This window comes from Nicotiana tomentosiformis, chromosome 1 (genome assembly GCF_000390325.3).
Source record: "Nicotiana tomentosiformis chromosome 1, ASM39032v3, whole genome shotgun sequence".
Lineage (NCBI taxonomy): Eukaryota > Viridiplantae > Streptophyta > Magnoliopsida > Solanales > Solanaceae > Nicotiana > Nicotiana tomentosiformis.
Window position 1 is genome coordinate 50,398,574 of NC_090812.1, and position 23,634 is coordinate 50,422,207.

The 23,634-nt window shown below is 39.4% G+C and overlaps 1 protein-coding gene across 4 annotated transcripts in view; it reads left to right on the forward strand.

Annotated features, from left to right (window-relative positions):
* Nucleotides 1-1,524: 1,524 nt before the first annotated feature.
* The window catches only part of LOC104085071 (DEAD-box ATP-dependent RNA helicase 8-like), an 82,196-nt gene continuing 60,086 nt past the window's right edge, over nucleotides 1,525-23,634 (forward strand). For 2 of the 4 annotated variants that reach the window (XM_070182482.1, XM_070182488.1), the window contains exons 1-2: nucleotides 1,525-1,942; nucleotides 16,417-16,477. In XM_070182482.1, the coding sequence (XP_070038583.1) occupies nucleotides 1,743-1,942; nucleotides 16,417-16,477 (261 nt within the window). In that variant the 5' untranslated portion in view covers nucleotides 1,525-1,742. The remainder of the gene's footprint in view (nucleotides 1,943-16,416; nucleotides 16,478-23,634) is intronic. The other 2 variants (XM_070182485.1, XM_070182486.1) reach the window with 2 other exon arrangements.

Genomic DNA, 23,634 nt, shown 5'->3' on the forward strand with positions numbered 1-23,634 from the left:
TGACTACCCTACTACTAAGATATAAAATTTTCCAAAAACGTTACATGCAAGGTGCAAGATTCATAGACACAGGCAAGTCCCTTCCGTCCAGTTTCTTTAATTCATTTAATCTGTTAGGGATTCACTTGATTTCGAAATAGTTTTTCAAACTACAAAAATACTTTGGACACTCAAATAGAGTAACACTGAACCATCATCAGAAGTTAGGATGGCATGTTCTCTTCATCATTAACTAGAGATCTCATGTTTGACATTTCGAAATGAAACTATCTTTGATAAGGAGTTTTAAACCTTAAAGTGGGACATTCCTAAGCACATATGAATTATTTCGGACCGAAAACGAGTATCAAATACTGAGTAAAAAATTAAATAAAGTAGCATTCAACCGTCAAGACAATCATATGTTGTGTAGGCTGAATTTTATGCTCTTCAAAAGCTAAATTATATATCTCTTCAACAAGATAGTTTTATGTTTGGTGAATCGTAATATTTAAAACTTTATCCATTAAGATCTTGAACAAACACTAATAAAAGATATAATAAAATATATTACAAGTAAATAAAATGCTAGAATACACTCCAAGTAATGAACAATCACGTCAATTATTTTAAGGAAAAAGAAAAAGAACACATATATGTATACAAGTGATGATCGATATTTGGACACAATGAACTATTTCATGCATGAACAAGCATACTCGTGGAAGAGACATAGGATTGGTGTTGAATTAACAGAATTCTAGTTGAATCTAGAGATTAGAATAATGATTAGATGACTTTTTATGTTTATTTTCTTCGTTATTGATGTATTTTAATCTAAACAAATATGACTTTTATGTACTCGGATCATTGAGGCTTCACTAAATTAAAGTAAATCATACAACTTTAATTTATTGTGATTCCTGAATTTTTAGTTTCAATTTGTCCTTTGATTATATCAAAATATTATTAATGAGTTGGTTTGAATTATATATTAAAATTTTAAGAAATTGATTATTGATTTTTACATTACTTTTGAAATGTGTTTGATAATATTTGACATAAAATATTCGTGCATCGCACGAATATAGAGACTGATATTATATTAAAAGAGAGTATCAAATATTAAGCCAATTGACAAGTTAATAAAAATTATATTAGTAAATGTATAGTACTAAGTACTTGCTAATTTAATAACAATAAAGAATAAATAAAGAACAAATAATTTATTTGATTAGCATTTAATATGTATCCTTTGATTTTATATAGATTTTCTTATATTTCTATATACTATATTAAATAATAAAATAACAACTAATATTTATTAAAATAATATAATATATTAAATCATAATTTATAAGATTAATATTTTATCAAATTATCCGCATGCGGGTTCTAACACTAGTTGTCCCTAACAATGAAATCTCCGCTAAATTTAAATTAAGAGCCCTATTGCTTAATGCCAAAACGCAAAAAAGCTATAAATACATCGATTCCGCCGTAATTTTAAGTTTTTAAACATGCTCTACTAGACCCACTTGTCCTTAATCATTTTTTCCATTTTCTTCTACTTCGAATTTTTAGCGGAATTTTCGTAATACTTCTCTCACCGGAGAACGCACATATAATCGCCGTAGGTTGCCGGAGATCGTACTTTTGTCACGGAGCTACAATCAGAAATTAAGCTAGGAACATTTTTGTGCATAATTGTTGCGTGTTTCAATTGGATAATTTCATTAGTTTTTGGAGATACCTAATTAGTGATGAATCCGAGAGCAAGATTTCAACCGCCTGGAATGGGACGTGGAGGTGGCGGCAGCGGGAGTATGCATCCAAATACTAACCCTCAGCATTTTCAGAACCAGCAAACACGGCAGTGGCTCAGAAGGAATCAGTTGCCTTCTGCTGATTCTACCTCTGACGAAATTGAAAAGACTGTACAGTCCGAAGCCGTTGACCAGAGGTAGGGTTTATTTTCTCCCTTTATTTTCACTTTGTCGTGCACAGAATGTATGAATACGTGTGAGACTCAGAGAATTTATAGTTCACCCTTAATTTGTCTTAAAACTCAAATTATTGAGTATCGCAATGACTTAGAGGATTCACTTATTCAGACACCTAGTTGGGATCGAGGCGATAATTTTTGTTGATTACTGTATGGTATGGTTGGTACATTGCACTGAACTAGAGATTTTTGTTTGTACAAACTACAAAAGTGGTAAGTGAACAAATCGGTCAAGTTAGAGATATTGGTATAATTGATGTTTTGAGTGGTGCGGGTCATTGTCTTAAAGCTAGCAAACTTCTTTTCTGAATCACCTTTTTTTAATCTAAACTAGTTTGAGTCATCATGTAGGGCCGGAATATAGGGAACTTGTTGATGGATGGAAAGAAATAGATTATAAATTAGTAGGACTATGTTAAAAGAGTGTGTACTCGACTTTGTACTAGGTTTTTGGTGGGGTGCATGCAGAGGCGAATCTAGGAATTGGAGGTTTCAGGTGCCAAGTCAATCGATTTAATCAACTCGGACGTCGGTTCGGGTTATTCATCTTTTTTATTTATATAGACAAATCAATTAAACGAAAAAACATAATAACTATATGTAACGACCCGGCCGATCGTTTTGAATATAATAACTCCGTTCTCCCATTTACTGCTCAAATTATGTCTTGCAATTGATTTATAACTTATCAGGTTAGTTGGTTCGGGTCCAGAAGGAATTCAGAATGAAATAAGATACTTAGTCTCATAATTGAAAATTTAAGTTAGAAAAATGGATCGGATATGGACATATGTGTAAACGACCTCGGATTTGAATTTTGATGATTCCAATAGCTCTGTATGGTGATTTTGGACTTAGGAGCGTGTCCGGAATATTATTTGGAGGTCAATAGTGGAATTAGGCTTGAAATGCCGAAAGTTAAATTTTTGAAAAGTTTGACCGGGGGGTTGACTTTTTGATATCGGGGTCGAAATTCGATTCTGAAAATTGGAATACCTCCGTTATGTCATTTATGACTTGTGTGCAAAATTTGAGGTCAATCGAACGTGATTTGATAGGTTCCGAAGTCGTTTGTAAAAATTGAAAATTTCAAAGTTCATTAGGCTTGAATCTATGTGTGATTCGTGTTTTAGTGTTATTGGATGCGATTTGAAGGCTCGACTAAGCTCGTATGATGTTTTAGGACTTGTTGGTACATTTGGTTGAGGTCCCGGTCCCGGGGGCCTCGGATGAGTTTCGGATGGTTAACGGATCAAATTCGGACTTAGAAGAAATAACTGAAGTTTCTGCCCTCTGCTGCAATCGCACCTGCGAAAATTCCATCGCAGGTGCGAGCCTAGTAAGCGCAGATGCGCAAATGGACTGTGGGGCAGTGGTCGCAAGTGCGAGGGAAATTTCGCACCTGCGTGAGCGCAAATGCGGAGGGACACGCGCAGAAGCGGCTTGCGCAGGAGCGCAAATAGGCGCGCAAATGCTGGACTTTTTCCGCACATGCGGCTGGCGCAGAAGCGGCCAAGTTGTCGCAGGTGCGAAAACCTCTGGGCAGTACAAAAACAGAGCGGTTCCGAGCTTTTGCTATTTTTGGGCATTTCAAGCTCGGGTTGAGCGATTTTGAGCAAGGTTTTCACGGGAAAACTTGAGGTAAGTCCTTTGTGATCATTTCTACTCCATAATATTGAATTATCATCGAATAATCCGACTAGATTACATGTTTTTGAAGTGTAAATCGGGGGTTTTGAACTTTGGGATTTGAAATAAGATTTGATGATTTGGAGGTCGAGTTGATGTCGGATTTTGGTAAAATTAGTATGGTTAGACTCGTGGTGGAATAAACTTTTGGATTTTGTAACTTTTGTCGGGTTCCGAGACGTGGGCCCCACCGGCGATTTTTGAGTTAATTTTCGGATTTTTATGGAAAATCATTATTTTCTTATGGAATTAATTCCAATGAATTTTATTGACTGAAACGAATTATTTATGACCAGATTCGAGGCGTTTGGAGACCAATTCAGGAGGAAAGGACATTTCAGAATAAGAATTTTACGGCTTGAAGTAAGTAACAATTTTAAATCTGGTACTAAGGGTATTAAACCCCGATTTTGGTATCATGTGATTATTTTGGAGGTGACGGGCGTGTGGGCGGGCGCCGAGGGGATTGTGACTTGGTCTGTCCCGGAAAATCGTAAAGTTGAATAATTTGTTGTTAGCTATATGCTCTCTATGTGTTGATAAAATTTGACTGTAAATCATGTTAGAAATCATGCTTAGGCTATGTGATAGTACTGTTGGGACCCACAGAGGTCGTGTACTTGTTGAATTGCCTGCTAAATGCTATATTTGCTCAGTCTCAGTTTTTACTTGTACATTTTATCTCAGTCTCTGTTATTATTATTGATACATCATATCATTATTGTTTGGGCTGATTTCATGATTATTGAGAGCCCGAGAGACTGGAGAGATTTATGACTGAGTGAGGCCGAGGGCCTGATTGTGAGATATTGATACTATAGCACGTGAGTTGTCCGTGCAGCACGTGAGTTGGCCGTACAGATCCTTATATTATACTATAGCACGTGAGTTGGTCGTGCAACATGTGAGTTGGCCGTGCGGATCCTTATATTATACTATAGCACGCTAGTTGACCGTGCGGATCCAGATATTTATATTATGGCACGTGATTTGTCCGTGCAGATTATAACGCTTGGGCTGTAGGAGCCCCTCTGGAGTCTGTACACCCCCAGTGAGCGCGGGTACCCATTGAGAGAGTGATGAGGGCTGGGAGCCCAGGGAGTGATGAGGGCTGAGAGCACAGTGAGTGATTGTTGTCCTAAGAGGTTGTACTTGATTTTCATTTGTTGTTGCACTTAGTTGCTATCTGTCATTATTGAAAAATCTCTGAAAGATTGTTGATATACGGATTACCTGAACAGGAACTGTATAAAAATTGATTTGACATTAATCTGCCAGATTTGATAGCATGTCTATTCTTGGCTGGAATTACTCGAAATGAACCATAACTGTGTAGCTCGTTACTATTTTCAGTTCCTTATTTATTATTGTTACTTGCTGAGTTGGTTGTACTCATACTACACCCTACGCTTCGTGTGCAGATCCAGGTATTCTTGGACATAGCGGATGTTGATTCTTTCGCGCGGTTGATTTTCAGGAGATTTTGAGGTAGCTGCCGTGTTCCGCAGACCTTGTCTCTCCCTCTCTATCTCTTTGTTTACCGTATTTGGTCTAAGACTATTACAGACTATATTTTCCAGGCTTGTATTTATATTAGATGCTCATGTACTCAGTGACACCAGGTTTTGGGGAGTGTTTTTATTGTATTTAAATATTATATTTTCAATCTTGAGAGAAATTGTGGTTTATTGAGATTTTTGGCTTGCCTAGTATTGAGATAGGCGCCATCACGACGAGTGAGATTTTGGGTCGTTACAAGTTGGTATCAGAGCCTAGGTTACATAGGTCTCACGAGTCATGAGCAGGTTTAGTACAGTCTTGCGGATCGGTACGGAGACCTCTGTACTTATCTTCGAGAGGCTGCAGAACCCTTAGGAAAATTTCACTTTCTTGTATTTTGTCGTGCGAATTTGTTGATTCTGGAAACTAAATTTCTGCTATTCTATTCTCTCACAGATGGTGAGGACATGTACTACCGGATCGGACAGTCAGCCACCAGTGCCACCATTTAGGGCTGCGAGAGGCCGGGGCCGTGGTAGAGGCCGGAGCCGAGGTAGAGGTCGAGGTGTAGCTCGTACCACAGTTGGAACAGCACCTGTAGTACCACCAGTTATTCCAGCTCCGGAGCAGATTCCAAATATAGTTGAGCTGACAGGATCAGCTCAGGCACCAGCTGTGCCCATTGAGATTGCAGGCATTCATGAGACTTTGGCCCAGATATTGGCAGCCTGCACTGGTCTTGCTCAGGTGGTTTTGGCTCAGGCCGCACCTGCCACTTCTCAGGCTGGGGGAGGTACTCACACCCCTGTTACCCGTACTCCAGACCAGGTATGATAGGGACTTCAGATACCGGGAGCGCTACCAGCCCAGCCGGCTGTAGCTGCTTAGGCCCCGGTAGTTCCTGTTATGGCAGATGATGAGCAGAGGAGGCTTGAGAGATTTGAGAGGCTTCGACCTCCACCATTTAGCGGTACCGAGTCAGAGGATGCTCAGGATTTTCTAGATAGGTGTCAACGGATGCTTCAGACAGTGGGTATTCTGGAGACTAGTGGGGTCTCATTCACTACTTTTCAGTTTTTTGGGTCTGCACTCAGATGTTGGGAGACTTACGAGAGATGTAGGCCTGTTGGCGCAACACCCCTTACTTGGCATCAGTTCTCCGTGGTCTTTTTGGAGAAGTTCGTACCTCAGTCCCGCAGAGAAGAGCTGTGCAGATAGTTTGAGCAGCTTCGCCAGGGTGATATGTCCGTGACGTTGTACGAGATTAGATTTTCTGAGTTGGCTCGTCATGCAGTCTGGTTGGTTCCCACTGATAGGGAGAGGATTAGGAGGTTCATTGATGGCCTCACATATCAGCTACGATTACTTATGACTAGGGAGAGAGTATCTGGTGCTACTTTTGATGAGGTAGTGGACATTGCTCGGCAGATAGAGATGGTTCGTAGCTAGGAACGTGGAGAGAGAGAGAGGCTAAGAGGCCTCGTGGTCCGGGTGATTACAGCGGTGTTCCTTCAGGGGGTCAGTTGTGCCTAGGTAGGGGTCGTTCTTACAAACACGCTCAGACGGGTCGTCCAGCTTATCGTGGTGCATCAGCTAGCCATGGTTCTTATAGTGCTCGCTCAGGCCAGTCTTCATTCAGTGCACTACCAGCGCAGAGTTCTCATCATGCCTCGTCCGCACAGGCTTCTGCAGGTCATTCCTCGGGTTATCAGGAGCAACAGTTCCGTCAGAGGAGGGGTTGTTTCGAGTGCGGAGAATTTGGACATTTCAAGATAGAGTGTCCTAGGCTGTTGAGTGGGGTTTCACAGCAGAGTTCTCGACCGACGGCACCAGCACCAGCAGTTGTACCACCCGCCCTGCTATCTCGGGGTGGGGATCAGGCAGCGGGCATGCTCGATTCTATGCTTTTCCTGCCAGGCCAGATATTGTTGCCTCAGACGCAGTGATCACAGGTATTGTTTCAGTGTGTCATAGGGAGGCTTCTATATTATTTGACCCTGGTTCCACTTATTCATATGTATCATCATATTTTGCTCATTATCTGGATATGTCTTGTGAGTCCTTAGTTTCACATGTTTGTGTATCTACACCGGTGGGCGATATTATTACTGTGGATCGTGTGTATCGGTCGTGTGTGGTAACTATTGGAAAACTGGAGACTAGAGTTGATCTCTTATTACTCGGTATGGTTGATTTCGATTAATCCTGGGTATGGATTGGTTGTCTCCATGTCATGCTATTCTAGACTATCACGCAAAAATCGTGACGTTGACGATGCCTGGGTTGCCAAAGGTTGAATGGAAGGGTTCTCTAGATCTTGTTCCTAGCAGGGTAATTTCTTAGTTGAAGGCCCAACGTATGGTTGGAGAGGGATGCTTGTCATATTTGGCCTTTCTGAGAGATGTTGATGCAGATGCTCCTATTATTGATTCAGTACCGGTCGTGCGAGATTTTTCGGATGTATTTCCTGCAGACCTGCCGGGTATGCCACCCAACAGAGATATTAATTTCGGTATTGACTTGGTGCAGGGCACTCAGCCCATTTCTATTCTTCCGTATCGTATGGCACCAGCTGAGTTAAAAGAATTGAAAGAGCAACTTCAGGAACTCCTTGAAAAGGGGTTTATTAGGCCTAATATGTCACCTTGGGGTGCACCAGTTCTGTTTGTGAAAAAGAAAGATGGTACTATGCGGATGTGCATTAATTATAGGCAGTTAAACAAAGTTACAATCAAGAATAAATATCCATTGCCGCGTATTGATGATTTATTTGACCAACTTCAGGGAGCGAGGGTGTTTTCCAAAATTGATTTGAGGTCTGGGTATCACCAATTAAAAATTCGGGATTCGGATATTCTAAAGACGGCATTCAGGACTTGTTATGGCCACTATGAATTTCTTGTGATGTCTTTTGGGCTAACCAATGCCCCAACAACATTTATGCATTTGATGAATAGTGTATTTCAACCATATCTTGATTTATTTGTCGTGGTATTCATTGATGATATTCTGGTGTACTCACGTAGCCAGGAGGAGCATGCACAACACTTGGGTATTGTATTACAGAGGCTGAGAGAGGAGAAACTTTATGCCAAATTCTCTAAGTGTGAGTTCTGGCTTAGTTCAGTGGCATTCTTGGGACATATAGTGTCTAGTGAAGGTATTAAGGTGGATCCGAAGAAAATAGAGGCAGTTCTGAATTGTCCCAGACCATCCTCAGTTACTGAGATTCGGAGTTTTCTCGGCTTGGCCGGTTATTATCGTCGTTTCGTGGAGGGTTTCTCGTCTATTGCATCGCCTATGACTAAATTGACCCAAAAAGGTGCTCCGTTCAGGTGGTCGGATAAATGTGAAGAGAGCTTTCAGAAGCTCAAGACAGCTTTGACTACAGCTCCAGTATTGGTGTTGCCTATAGGTTCAGAGTCTTATACTGTGTATTGTGACGCGTCGCGGATTGGTCTCGGCGCAGTACTTATGCAAGACGGTATGGTGATTGCCTATGCGTCTAGACAGTTAAAGGTACATGAGAAGAATTATCCAGTCCACGATCTTGAGTTAGCAGCTATTGTTCATGCCTTGAAAATTTGGCGGCATTACTTGTACGGTGTCCAGTGTGAGGTATATACCGATCATCGGAGTCTACAACATTTGTTTAAACAGAAGGATCTTAACTTGCGGCAGCGAAGATGGTTGGAGTTGCTTAAGGATTATGATATCACCATTCTCTATCATCCCGGAAAGGCCAATGTGGTGGCCGATGCCTTGAGTCGTAAGGCAGAGAGTTTGGGCAGCTTAGCATACTTACCGGTAGAAGATATGCCTTTAGCCTTGGAGGTTCAGACCTTGGCTAATCAGTTTGTTAGATTGGATGTTTTCGAGCCGAATCGAGTTTTGGCCTGTGTGGTTTCTCGGTCTTCTTTATATGATCGCATCAATGAGTGCCAGTATGATGATCCACATCTGCTTGTCCTTAAGGACATGGTTCAGCACGGTGATGCCAAGGAAGTCACTATTGGAGATGACGGTGTATTACGGATGTAGGGCAGGCTATGTGTACCTAATTTAGATGGGTTGCGTGAGCTGATTCTCCAGGAAGCTCACAGTTTGCGGTACTCTATTCATCCAGGCGCCGCGAAGATGTATAAGGATTTGAGACAACACTATTGGTAGAGGCGGATGAAGAAATATATAGTTGGGTTTGTATCTCAGTGTTTAAATTGTCAACATGTAAAGTACGAGCACCAGAGAACGGGCGGATTGCTACAGAGACTTGAAATTTTGGAGCAGAAGTGGGAGCGTATTACCATGGACTTCGTAGTTGAACTCCCACGGACTTTGAGAAAGTTTGATGCTGTTTGGGTAATAGTTGATCGGTTGACCAAGTCCGTACATTTTATTTAAGTCGGTACTAATTATTCTTCAAGCGGTTGGCTGGGATTTATATTCGCGAGATTGTTCGCCTACACGGTGTGCCAGTGTCCATTATTTCAGATCGGGGTACGCAGTTTACCTCACAGTTTTGGAGGGCAGTGCAGCAAGAATTGGGCACACAGGTTCAGTTGAGTACAACATTTCACCCTCAGACAGAGATGGACAGTCCGAGCGTACTATTTAGATATTGGAGGATATGCTACGCGCTTGTGTCATTGACTTTGGGGGTTCATGGGATCAATTTCTGCCACTCGTAGAGTTTGCTTACAATAATAGCTACTAGTAAAGCATTCAGATGGCTCCGTATGAAGCTTTATATGGGAGATGGTGTCGGTCTCCGGCGGGTTGGTTTGAGCCGGGTGAGGTTAGGCTATTGGGTACTAACTTGGTTCAGGATGCTTTAGAGAAGGTCAAAGTGATTCAGGAACGGCTTCACACGGCATAAGAGTTATGCCGATAGGAAGGTTCGTGATGTTGTTCACATGATTGGGGAGAAGGTTCTGCTCAAGATTTCACCCATGAAAGGTGTGTTGAGGTTCGGGAAAAAGGGCAAGTTGAGCCCTCGGTATATTGGGCCTTTTGAGATACTTAAGAAAATTGGGGAGGTGGCTTATAAACTTGCTTTGCCACCTAGTCTATCAGGTGTTCATCCAGTGTTCCATGTATCCATGCTCCGAAAGTATGTCGGGGATCTGTCTCACATTCTGGATTTCAATACAGTACAGCTGGACGGTAATTTAACTTATGATATGGAGCCGGTGGCTATTTTAGATCGGCAGGTTCGAAAGCTGAGGTCAAAGAACATAGCATCAGTGAAGGTGCAGTGGAGAGGCCATCCAGTCGAAGAAGCTACTTGGGAGACTGAGCAGGAGATGCGGAACAAATATCCACACTTATTTGAGACTCCAGGTATTATTCTAAACCCGTTCGAGGACGAACGTTTGTTTAAGAGGGGGAGAATGTAACGAATCGGCCGGTCATTTTGAATATTATAACCCTGTTCCCCCATTTACTGCTAAAATTATGTCTTACAATTGATTCATGACTTATCGGGTTAGTTGGTTCGGGTCCGAAAGGAATTCAGAATGAAATAAGACACTTAGTCTCATAATTGAAAATTTAAGTTAGAAAAATAGACCGGATATGGGCCTATGTGTAAACGACCTCGGATTTGAATTTTGATGATTCCAATAGCTCCGTATGATAATTTTGGACTTAGGAGCGCATCCGGAATATTATTTGGAGGTCCATAGTGGAATTATGCTTGAAATGTTAAAAGTTGAATTTTTGGGAAGTTTGACCGAAGGATTGACTTTTTGATATCGGGGTCGAAATCCGATTCTGAAAATTAAAATACCTCTGTTATATCATTTATGACTTGTGTGCAAAATTTGAGGTCAATCGGACGTGATTTGATAGGTTCCGAAGTCGTTTGTATAAATTGAGAATTTCAAAGTTAATTAGGCTTGAATCTATGTGTGATTCGTGTTTTAGCGTTGTTGGATGTGATTTGAAGGCTTGTCTAAGTTCGTATGATGTTTTAGGACTTGTTGGTACATTTGGTTGAGGTCTTGGGGGCCTCGGGTGAGTTTCGAATGGTTAACGGATCAAATTCGAACTTAGAAGAAATAGCTGAAGTTTCTGCCCTCTGCTGCAATCGCACCTGCGAAAATTCCATCGCAGGTGCGAGCTCGCAGAAGCGAGCTTGGTAAGCGCAGATGCGCAAATGGACTGTGGAGCAGTGGTTGCAGGTGCGAGGGAAATTTTGCACCTGCGTGAGCGCAGATGCGGAGGGACGCGCGCAGAAGCGGCTTGCGCAGAAGCGCAAATAGGCGCACAGATGCGGGCAAAGGCACAGATACGGGACTTTTTCCGCACATGCGGTTGGCGCAGAAGCGGCCAAGTTGCCGCAGGTGCGAAAACCTCTGGGCAGTACAAAAACATAGGGGTTTTGAGCTTTTGCCATTTTTGGGCATTTTAAGCTCGGATTGGGCGATTTTGAGCAATGTTTTCACGGGAAAACTTGAGATAAGTCCCTTATGATCATTTTTACTCCATAATATTGAATTATCATCGAATAATCCGACTAGATTACATGTTTTTGATGTGTAAATCGGGGGTTTTGAACTTTGAGATTTGAAATAAGATTTGATGATTTGGAGGTCGAGTTGATGTCGAAATTTGGTAAAATTAGTATGGTTAGTCTCGTGGTGGAATGAGCTTTCAGATTTTGTAACTTTTGTCGGGTTCCGAGACGTGGGCCCCACCGGCGATTTTTGAGCTAATTTTCAGATTTTATGGAAAATCATTATTTTCTTATGGAATTAATTCCAATAAATTTTATTGACTGAAACAAATTATTTATGACCAGATTCGAGGTGTTTGGAGACCTCGCACGAGGAAAGGACATTGTAGAATAAGAATTTTACGGCTTAAAGTAAGTAATAATTTTAAATCTGGTCCTGAGGGTATTAAACCCCGAATTTTGGTATCATGTGATTATTTTGGAGGTGACGGGCGTGTGGGCGTGCGCCGAGGGGATTGTGACTTGGTCCGTCCCGAAAAACCGTAAAGTTGAATAATTTGTTGTTAGTTATATGCTCTCTATGTGTTGATAAAATTTGACTGTAAATCATGTTAGAAATCATGCTTAGGCAATGTGATAGTACTGTTGGGACCCACAGAGGTCGTGTAATTGTTGAATTGCCTACTAAATGCTATATTTGCTCAGTCTAAGTTTTTACTTGTAAATTTTATCTCAGTCTCTGTTATTATTATTGATACATCATATCATTATTGTTTGGGCTGATTTCATGATTATTGAGAGCCCGAGAGACTGGAGAGATTTATGACTGAGTGAGGCCGAGGGCCTGATTGTGAGATATTGATACTATGGAACGTGAGTTGTCCGTGCAGCACGTGAGTTAACCGTGCGGATCCTTATATTATACTATAGCACGCGAGTTGGTCGTGCAACATGTGAGTTGGTCGTGCGGATCCTTATATTATACTATAGCACGTGAGTTGGCCGTGCGGATCCAGATATTTATATTATGGCACGTGAGTTGTCCGTGCAGATTATATCGCTTGGGCTGTAGGAGCCCCTCCGGAGTCTGTACACCCCTAGTGAGCGCGGGTACCCATTGAGAGAGTGATGAGGGTTGGGAGCCCAGGGAGTGATGAGGGCTGGGAGCCCAGTGAGTGATTATTGTCCTAAGAGGTTGTACTTGATTTTCATTTGTTGTTCCACTTAGTTGCTATCTGTCATTGTTGGGAAATCTCTGAAAGATTGTTGATATACGGATTACATGAACATGAACTGTATAAAAATTAATTTGACATTAATCTGCCAGATTTGATAGCATGTCTATTCTTGGCTGGAATTACTCGAAATGAACCATAACTGTGTAGCTCGTTACTATCTTCAGTTCCTTATTTATTATTGTTACTTGCTGAGTTGGTTGTACTCATACTACACCCTGCGCTTCGTGTGCAGATCCAGGTGTTCTCGGACATAGCGGGTGTTGATCCTTTCGCGCGGTTGATTTTCAGGAGATTTTGAGGTAGCTGCCGCGTTCCGCAGACCTTGTCTCTCCCTCTCTATCTCTTTGTTTATCGTATTTGGTCTCAGACTATTATAGACTATATTTTCCAGACTTGTATTCATATTAAATGCTCATGTACTCAGTGACACCAGGTTTTGGGGAGTGTTTGTATTGTATTTAAATATTATATTTTCAATCTTGAGAGAAATTGTGGTTTATTGAGATTTTCGGCTTGCCTAGTATTGAGATAGGCGCCATCACGACGGGTGAGATTTTGGGTCGTGACACTATAACTAATTGATGCAACCATAAAACTTCCAACAATAATATTAATTTTATAAATATACATCATCTATTTACAATTGTCCTCGACGAGTTTTCATATTTTGAAAACGATCCATAATGACATCATTACTTACATTTGTGAATACATCACGCTCTATGTAACAGACTAAACAATCATTTAAATATTGGTCACCCATGCTATTCCTTTCTTCATTCTTTATCTGCTTCATGGATGAGAATGCTCTCTCCACGGTTGCGGTAGCAACAGGTAAAATCAGAGTCAACTTCACAAGTAAATAAACATACGAATATGTCTCCATAAGATTTGCCTCAACCAATGCTTTTGCCAAATTACTAATTCCTTGTAAGTTGGAGAACTTGGGATTACCAGCTCGCATATGAACTATGAAAGTATCAAGTTGATAACTCAAGTCTCGAATTTGTACTTCATCAAACTTATTTGGGTAATATTTTGCTAAAATCATTATTCTACCTTTATCAAAATTAGCAAAAGAATTGGCTAGATTCAAACTAGCCATCCCAAGAAGCAAATTGCTACTCACTACATCAAAATGGTCATTAAACTCTTAAAGTTGCACATCAATTATAACATAAAAGATATCAACACGCAAGTAGTGTGAATAACAAACACCGGAAGACTTGTGCTTCGACTTTCCAGGAAATAGGATTCATCCATCTTGGGAATCAAAATGTCACGCATAATACAAAATGAGTAAACATCATCTAGTAAAGATTCCCATCCATTTTCTCTCATATATTGCAATCTTTTCTTTGTGATGTTAAGAAACTCCACGGCATTAATAATATCTTGATCCCTCTTTTGAAGGATCTTGTTCAACTCATTTGACATTGCCAAAACTTTCAACATCAAGTGAAGCATAAAAACAAATTTGAATGTTGTTATCTCACTCAACAGATATTTTGCTTGATTTCTCTCATTTGAGGTAGAACCTTCATATTTAATCACTTCAAGGACAAGAAAAATGGAGTTAATTTTGAATTTTGCTTGGTCAAAAATACTGGAGATGTTCTTTCCCTTTTAGCTACGAAATTAATTTCTACAATGAAACCATTTAAGTGGCATAGGATAGGAATTTCAACAAAACCAAGAAATACATAACAAATAAATCAAAAGTGACAATAGTTTTGCAAGAACATTAAAATCCAACTAAATACAAAAAAAAAAAAAAGCAGAGCAAAAATATATATTTAATGGAGAAAAAATCAAAAAAATAGCTACAGCCCACATAAGGTTAAGAAATAAACAAGAGGAAATGAGGAAGCTTTACAATGGTGGCTGTAGAGCAATGACCAGTGAGCAAATGTGCGTGAAGCAACAAAAGTGAAGCAGAAGAACTGAAGAGGTGCAAAGATCGTGAAGCAGAACCAGAAGCCAACGGACTGAAGCAGTTCGACGAGCAAAGTAGGGTTGGGGACTTGGGAATTGGGATTCCTTTTGATGGAGACTTGGGAGTATAATTTTGGGAAAGGGGAAAATGGCGGAACACTTTTAGCTTTCTAGGAGTATTATTTTAATTGTAAAGTTTTTTATTATTATTTTATCTTATTAGTTAAAAGTCATATATTTAAAATAGAAAGTGTGTTGTGTCAGTGTACTAATATTTTAACTGAATTAAGCCAAAAAATTAATTGCTTACGGCTGGATTCGAACTCATATCCATAAGAATGAAAAGATGGACCTTTGCCACTGGCACCTTGGCCACTTTTGTTCTGTGGGTGGCACCATAAATATATATACTATTTCTTATATATATATACACATATATATAGTTTTGGCAGAAGCTTGCGGGTGGCGTACCACCCTGAACCATGTACATAGATCCGCCCCTGGGTGCATGCGAGTCATTTCCTTGATTGCTTGAGTCAAAGCTAATCTGCATTTAAGGATCAGAGCTTGTGACCTCAATATCATGTGTGAGTACATGACTCTCTATGTACCAACATAAACTACGGTTGGGCCCGATATCTTTTTCCAGTATAGTAGGTAAGCTTGAGCATTTTATTTTCAGGTTGTAATAAGCTTGGACCATGAATATGACTATGCTCAAGCTAGAGTATTCAGTGTTTTGGTTTCTCAACCAAATTAAGCACATAAAAAATCTCATAGTAATCACAACATTAACTTGCTTTATTGGTTAAGAACTTTAGGCGATTTTTGGATATGCAAGATATTGGCGAGTCTTTTTATTTTTTTGATCAAGCAAGATATTGGTGAGTCTAATTTTCCTACATGCAGTGATTCTTATTAGATCCGAGCTCTCGTATTATATGCGTAGCAATAGGATTGCTAGAAACTACTTCCTCCTAGACGAATATTGTTCGTCTGTCTTGGCCCTAATAATTTCCTTGTATTCGTTGTCGTCCGCATACACCAAATCGAAGCATTGTGAGACAATCGTCCAGACACCCAAACTTTTTTTCCTCGATAGATCAGACCTTCAACTGCTAACATCATGTCCTAGCATTTTGTGAAACCAGATTTTCCCAAGAATGAATCTGTAGGACTATGCTTAAAGAGATGGTTGTGAATCTCATTATGATGACTGCAACAATGTGAATGTCAGAGGGCAGATCCTTGCTTAGTTTACCCATCTTACTCAAGTAATTATGATTGGAACTTTCAAGGGTCAGGGAGCCAGGTACCAACAAACACCTGCAATTTGGAAGAGACTTTAGCTTCCATATGAGAAACACTGAAGGAAAGGAAGGATGATTTCTCTTATTAACTGCAAACAGTATATCAAGGGAGGATTTTTGTTCTCCCAAAAAGTTTCATTGGCTTATCATTTTTGATTGACAGATTTAGACGTTTTTGATTTTCATGTATCACGAGTGATGAATTTGAATTATTTCATTAAGTTATTCTGTCGAACATTTCTTAAACCATAGCTGGGATAATGATAAATCAATTCCTTTTCTTCTCTTGTCCCCTTTATTCAGTTCACAAGATTGGAAGGCCAGGTTGAAGATACCATCACCTGATACTCGATACAGAACGGAGGTAAATTGGAAACTGTTCTCTTTTCATGCGGTTCAATATATTGTATTCTCTTTGTGACAACATGCTTGTGACCATGTTTGTTCTCATTCTTCCCAATGTCAATATATTATGATGGATTAGTGAAGAAAGTAGGCTATCTTTTGGGTCAAAGACTGTGATATTTCTCCTGCTGAGATTTTCCCTTAGTTATGGCAGTTCAGCTTATGTTTTGTCATTTTCCCCACTTTGGCCTTCCTCACCCATGTTATTATTGATCTAACTCTGTAGTTGTGCACTTGAGGACCACGTAAGTGCTCTTGTGCCTAATTTAAATGACCACGTAAGTGATCTAAATGTTTGCACGGAGAACGGGTCTGACAGCTAACTGTAAACCAAAAATGATTTGCTTATGTAGAGCAGCTGAAAGATGTCATATTAGTCACACAAATGCTAGAAGACTCTGGCGCTATTCATATGATATGTAGCATAGATTTGTACGTCGACATTTCTAATCTTCTAAATGCTTTAACAGCCTTCATATTGTCACACCTCCTTTTGCCCAAGGGAATATGGGAGTTTTTTCAATTAAAGTGACATTATTCAAAATGAGATTATTTATTTAATTTCAGAGTCGCCACTTGAAATAATTTATGGTGTTCCAAGTCACCGGTTTATTTTAAATCCCAAATCGAGGAAATTTGACTCTATTTATGGTCCGCAAACACAAAAGACCGGGTAAGAAATTCTGTTCACCCGCAAGAAGATGTGAGGCACTCCCGAGTTCCGTGATTTTAGCACGGTCGCTCAACTATTAATAATTGGCCTAATTATCTGATTTATTACATATTGGAGACCTGTTGTGCATTTTTTTTTTTACCTTTTAACCGCTTTTAGTATTTATGGAATTTGTTTGAATAAGTCGTGATGTCGCGCACCTATTGTTTTTGTACACATTACGAATTACATCATGTGAAACGCACCCGCGATTTACAACGTGTGAACTTTTATTATTGTTCAAAGTTTTGGTCGGGTCACATGAAATGCACACCCGAATTGGGGTTTACGTATCATGACTATGCCATGTGAATCGTACCCATAGTCACAATGGTTTACTTTACGCCCCTAAAGCTCACTCCGAGAGCTTTCATGCTCATTCCCTTTTAAACTTTTATTTTTATGTATTTAACCAAGCTGAATTCTTAAGGCATGTAGACAATTCAATCGCTAATGAGCTCGGTCTTTCCAAACCCACCGCCCCCGACATCTATCATTCAAAATCCATATAAGCAAAATAAGATGATCATCCAAACAATTAAACACTCAAATCATTGAAAGAGATTAAATAGAGAGACAATTGATAGAAGAATAAATGACAAATTAGTAAAGGAAGTGAACCAAAGCCGTTAGAGAAGCCATTTCTCAATTCCCATCTCCATATGCAATTATGCACCAGACACATCTAATGGAGCAGCGATATATATTAGTGACTTAAAAAGCGGACGAAGACAATGCTGACGGAGTAAACAAGAGGCACATAACTCACACCGTACAAGAGCTTCAAAGTTTCATATAATAAAATATCATCAGCATGAGCTTTTGTTATAATTATTATATACACCTCCATCATGAGAAACCAAAGAGTGCAAATTGATAAATTTAATCTGACTTTTAACATCCAAGCAAAATGGATCACTTGAATCTTTCTAATATACACATAATTTTTTTAAAAAAAACTAGCATAAAACTTGAACAAACTAAAGATGTTTTTCAATCAGGCACAACCTGGACGAAATTTGAAGCTACAAGAAAAGATGATGCTTAAGGCGAAGCGAACTTACAGTGGAAAACTTTATATTTCAAGACAACTTAACCCATTTTTCACAAGCAATATTCCATGATTTAAGGTCGAGTGATTAGATACCATATTTTACTCAAAAAGTGGGTGAGGTGTGCAAAATAAAACTATCAGCTAAACTAAAGACCCAAACAGCGGTGAACAAACTTTCATTTAAGCCCACGATTTCATCTTACCTTAAGACTGTAATGAGACTAAACAAAATCCTTAAAATACATCTCCAACATGAAGTTAGGCTAGAACAAGTAGTAAGCAAGAAATAATACTGTACTTGAACAAATACCCACAAACAGTTAAGTACAAATTCATCGTAATGACACTACGGCAATACGAGATCTAAATAAGTCGAGCATTAATTCACTCTTAGAAAGAAAAAGAAAAAAATGGGAATAACAACCAAAATGGCGTAGGTTAAATCAAGATGAGATTAACAAACCCTCGCTACCCTTTTGCCCATGACTCTGTATCTAAGCGATTAAAATAAAATACCAACAACCCCGCCTTGAAATAGCTCCTCTGGCTTAGATTCACAATAGGCAATTAACACAAATAGAATAGTAAAGACACGAACATGTTTGAACGAGATTATCTTTAATATCAATAGAACAAGTCTGCGAGTACAAGCTTAGCGAGAAAGTAGAAACAGAACCAAACAAAGATCGCAAACACGTATTCGAACCACGATCATACCTCAAACGGCACCAGAAAAACTCGAAACCAACAACAACTCAATCGAACTCCATTGATTTAGAAAAAATCCGAAAAAAATAAAAATGGAGAAACATAGATTTTTTTTTTACAGATTTGAAGTAACAATGGAACCAGGAAAAAAAACTCACTCTCTTTTTGTATTTTTATATATATGAATAAACAAGAACCAAAATCAGAAGGTGGAAAAATCTGAAAGGAAAAACCCAAAACCTAGTTCTTTGTCTCTATTTTTTTTCTCCAAAATTTTCCCTCAAAAATAAATCTTCCCTTAAAAGATAAACGAACCCCAATATATAGAAGCTCTAGAAGCTTCTATACTTCCTCTCCAAGTCAAGAAAAATCTTCCTCTTTCTAGAAAATCCGAAATTCTATCTCTTGAAACAAGTAAAAGACAGGTAGATGGAGTAGATCGAGTGAGACTCAATCCTACGCCTCCCACTCATCCTAATCTCGTCTTCAGATTGATTTTCGAAAGAGATGAGCGCGTGAGGGAGAATGAGGAAGATTCGATTTGTACGAAATCCGTTATTTGTCAGGCCATGTGGAAAGGAATGAGAGGAGAGACCACGTGATGTCTAAAGGGGAATTTTCCAGTGAGTGTGGGTGGTGGTGGCCCGGCAGAAGGTGGAGGAGGAGTGGGGGCGCCGTTTGGGAGATGGGGGAATTAGGTTTAGGGTTTTGGGGGTGTTATAATTTGATTTTTATATGGTGGTGGGAATAAATAAGGGCTATTGGATTAGATGGGATAAAGGGTGCAGATTAAAAGGGAAATTGGGGCAGGTTAATGGGTTTGGTCGGATTTTTAACTTGGGCTAGGGTGGCTATGGGGTTTTTTGGAGTAATTGGGCCAATGCTCTTGGCCCATTTCGAACAAGACCACATAAATCCCCCTTTTCTTTGCTTTTTTTTTAATTTTAAACTCTAATTAAATTGATTAAGATCCTAAATTAAGCCCTAAATCAATCTAATTTATAAAATTAAACTAATTATCTATTTATACTATTTACATAATTAGTCATTTTAAATAAAAAAAATAAAAAAAATACTAATTTAACAATTAAAGTTAAAAAAAATGTTAAAATGAACAATTTTTGTGATTTTTTCTTTTAATAATATAATTAATTCATGTAATTAAATCCTAAATGCAATTAAGATCTAAAATGATATGCAGTGAAACATCGAACATTTTTTGGTGTTTTTCCTATGATTTTAAGATGTTAAATGTGCAACTAAATGTAAACAATTAATTAACAGGAAATTCTTAAAATTCTATAAAAACTAAAAAAAATAATTATAAAAATCTATTTTTGTGAATTTTGTAGGAGTATTTTCGTCGGGCAAAAATCACGTGCTCACAGTTGTCCCTCTTTGCTTGGAAACATGAAGAGTTTTCAGGCAAAGATAAAATGAGCAATTACGAGCGATTTTTGCCCGTTTGACACTCCATTCGAAAGCATTTTGAAAAGTTTGACCGAACCTTGCTTTGGAGGTTGCCTACATATCCTTGGCTATAAAGGAATCGGGTCAGTGTAGTTCTGGAAGTTTTGGTAACTGGGACTACCGAGAAGTTGTGATTTCACTGTTATTGCTGCTGTTACTGCTGCTGAGCTCCTTATTATACCAAAGTTAAAAATGAAAAAGACTAACTAAGCCTATCAGCTACGAGTTACAAGATTTCTATCTATAAGTCTTTTGAAGCTTTATCTTGAGTTTTGAATGGTTCTTCATGCAGACTTTTGATTTGAACCTTGATGTTTGCTAGCTACAGGTGCTAGTTTATTCTTCTATGGCTTCTTCTGATGAAAAAGGGGAATGCAGTGCTTGTGACTGCAACCATGTTTTGAGTAGCTCACATCTTTTCTCCGCTTCTGCACTTTGGGTTCAACTCTTTTCTTTTTCTTCTTTTCTTTTATTCTGGATTGAGACCTTTTCTTTTGGTCGTCTCGACCCTGTACCTCGAGGTACAACCTGCTCAGGCATTAAACAAATGAACGAATTTTTCCTGCCCTAGTTTTCACTAGAAAATTTTCGTGAGTTATTGTAACAAAACTCTACACTACTTCATTATTGAAAGCGATAAAAAGGGTGGGAGTGGTGTATCCAGAGGAAACGTAGCCTAGGGAGTGGAGACCTTATGTCTAAAAGTAAAATCAAACTAGGGATTGGAGACCCTATGTTGGAAAGTCATCAATTAAGGAGTGGAGACCCTATATTGGCATCAACTAGGGAGTGAAGACCCTATGTTGGCATCAGGTTATGCTGGCATCAACTAGGGAGTGGGGACCATATGTTGGAAAATCATCAGGTTATACTGGCATCAACTAGGGAGTGGAGACCCTAGGTTGGCATCAGGTTATGCTGGCATCAACTAGGGAGTGGAGATTCTTTGTTGGAAATTCATCAGGTTATGCTGGCATCAACTGGGGAGTGAAGACCCTATGTTGGAAAATCATCAGGTTATGCTAACATAAACTAGGGAGTGGAGAACCTATGTTGGAAATTCATCAGGTTATGCTGGCATCAACTAGGGAATGGATACCCTATGTTGGAAAATCATCAGGTTATGTTGGCATCAACTAGGGAGTGGAGACCCTATGTTGGAAATTCATCAGGTTATACTGGCATCAACTAGGGAGGGAGACACTATATTGGAAAATTATCAGGTTATGATGCTAACTAGGGAGTGGAGACCCTATGTTGGAAATTCATCAGGTTATGCTGGTATCAACTGGGGAGTGGAGACCCTATGTTGGAAATTCATTAGGTTATACTGGCATCAACTAGGGAGTAGAGACCCTATGTTGGAAATTCATCAGGTTATGCTGGCATCAACTAGGGAGTGGAACCTTATGTTGGAAGGTCATCAGGTTATGCTGGCATCAACTAGGGAGTGGACACCCTATGTTGGAAACGATGCAGTTGGGGATCAGAGACCGTAGTTTTGAATTATTTTCAACATTATTCCTTCTTTTCTTCCTTTATTTTTTCAGAGAGTGAGTGAATGCGGGAAATAATTTTGGAGGAGACTTCCCTTTTGAAGTTGTTATTGCAAAGCTGTTTCCAGCCCTTGCGCGGTTTTCCTTTTGGTTGCCCCTGCTTTTTGCAAGGTTGCTTTCGGGTTGCACGTGTTTCCTGTTTTCTTCAACAAAGAACAATTTGTCAATTTGAAATGGTGGTTGGTTTTGTGGCCTTGATTATTTTGGTCACTTGATCTCGGCCCGTCCTTTTGACAAAGATCTCAACCGCTTGCTTACTTGCTGGGGATTGGTTTCATTTCTAACCCTGGAGATCTTGACTTTTCCAAAACTTTATCAGGATGGTTAATCACGCGGGCCTTAACCTTTTTTAACTTTCTTTTGCCTTTGCGGCATTTTGACTTTGATCCCTTTCCTTTCAGGAATTCTTGACTTCAAAGCATCAACCATCATGGTCAGTCGAGGTCGACTCGATGCACCTGCCGAGGCTGGGCACTTTTGCGTACTAGCTTGTATCAAATGATATCCTTGTAAATTAGTCTTGCCATCCTTTCTTTGTCTTAATTTAGAATAGAATTAGACCTAAAGGGATTAAAAGAAAAACAAACGACGGAATGGACGAATGAATTTAGACAAGAGGTATCCCTTTCGGGGAAAGGAAAGAAAGACTTATCTGGAGTGTATGCGGACTTCAATGAACATGACATGCCTCTTAGACTGGATGCCCTGATCTGTACGAACCGTCCAACTCTCAGAAATCCATCATAGCTTAGACCTCAAGATTTGAGAAACCTTGCCCAGGACTGTGTCCATGTCAGTGACCAATTATCTTTTTTTTTCGATCAGTGGTGCCCTTTGCGGGTTTTCACCAGCTAATCTCTCTCATTTCTCTTCTCACCATCGTTTTGTAGTGCTCTTTGCGAGTTTTCACTAATAAGACTCTCATTTTCAATTCCTCTTCTTACCATCGCCTTACGGTGCCCGTGTGGATTTTCACCGATAAGACTCTCTCATTTTATTTCTCTCATTTTGTTGTATCAGATCCAAGTAACTGTATCCTCCCATTTTTAATCTCTTTGTCGATTGATCGGAAGGACTTGAATAGGATTTGGGTAAAAAAGATTTGGACTAAATTACAACTTTGGAAACTTTCAGGCGAAAACATCGCCAAACCATTATATCATCTGCCCCACTTTCACTTTTGGGGAAGTGTGGATTTTTATTTTGGTGTGACTGAACCCCAGAGAGAGACTGCCTACGTATCCTTTCGGAATCAAGTCAAACGCAGTTCAAGGAAACATTTTGTTTTTGTTTTATTTTTGTTTTTGTTTTGACTTTTGATTTGATTTTTTTTTAAACTTTGGTTCCAAGGAGGGTGATTAAAGAAGAATAACCGGCTCAAAGGGTTTACAAAAGTTGATAGTGTTCCGCTTCAACGGCGCCATTGGCTTTTGGTCGATAAGGGGAAGAATTGCGATGCATAATTTTAAACTGTTCGCATATCTCTCTCATCAGGTGACTGTTCAGATTTGTAGCATTGTCGGTAATGATAGTCTTTGGAATACCAAAACGACAGATAATGTTGGAATGTACGAAATCCACCACTGCTTTCTTGGTGATGGATTTGAAAGTGACTA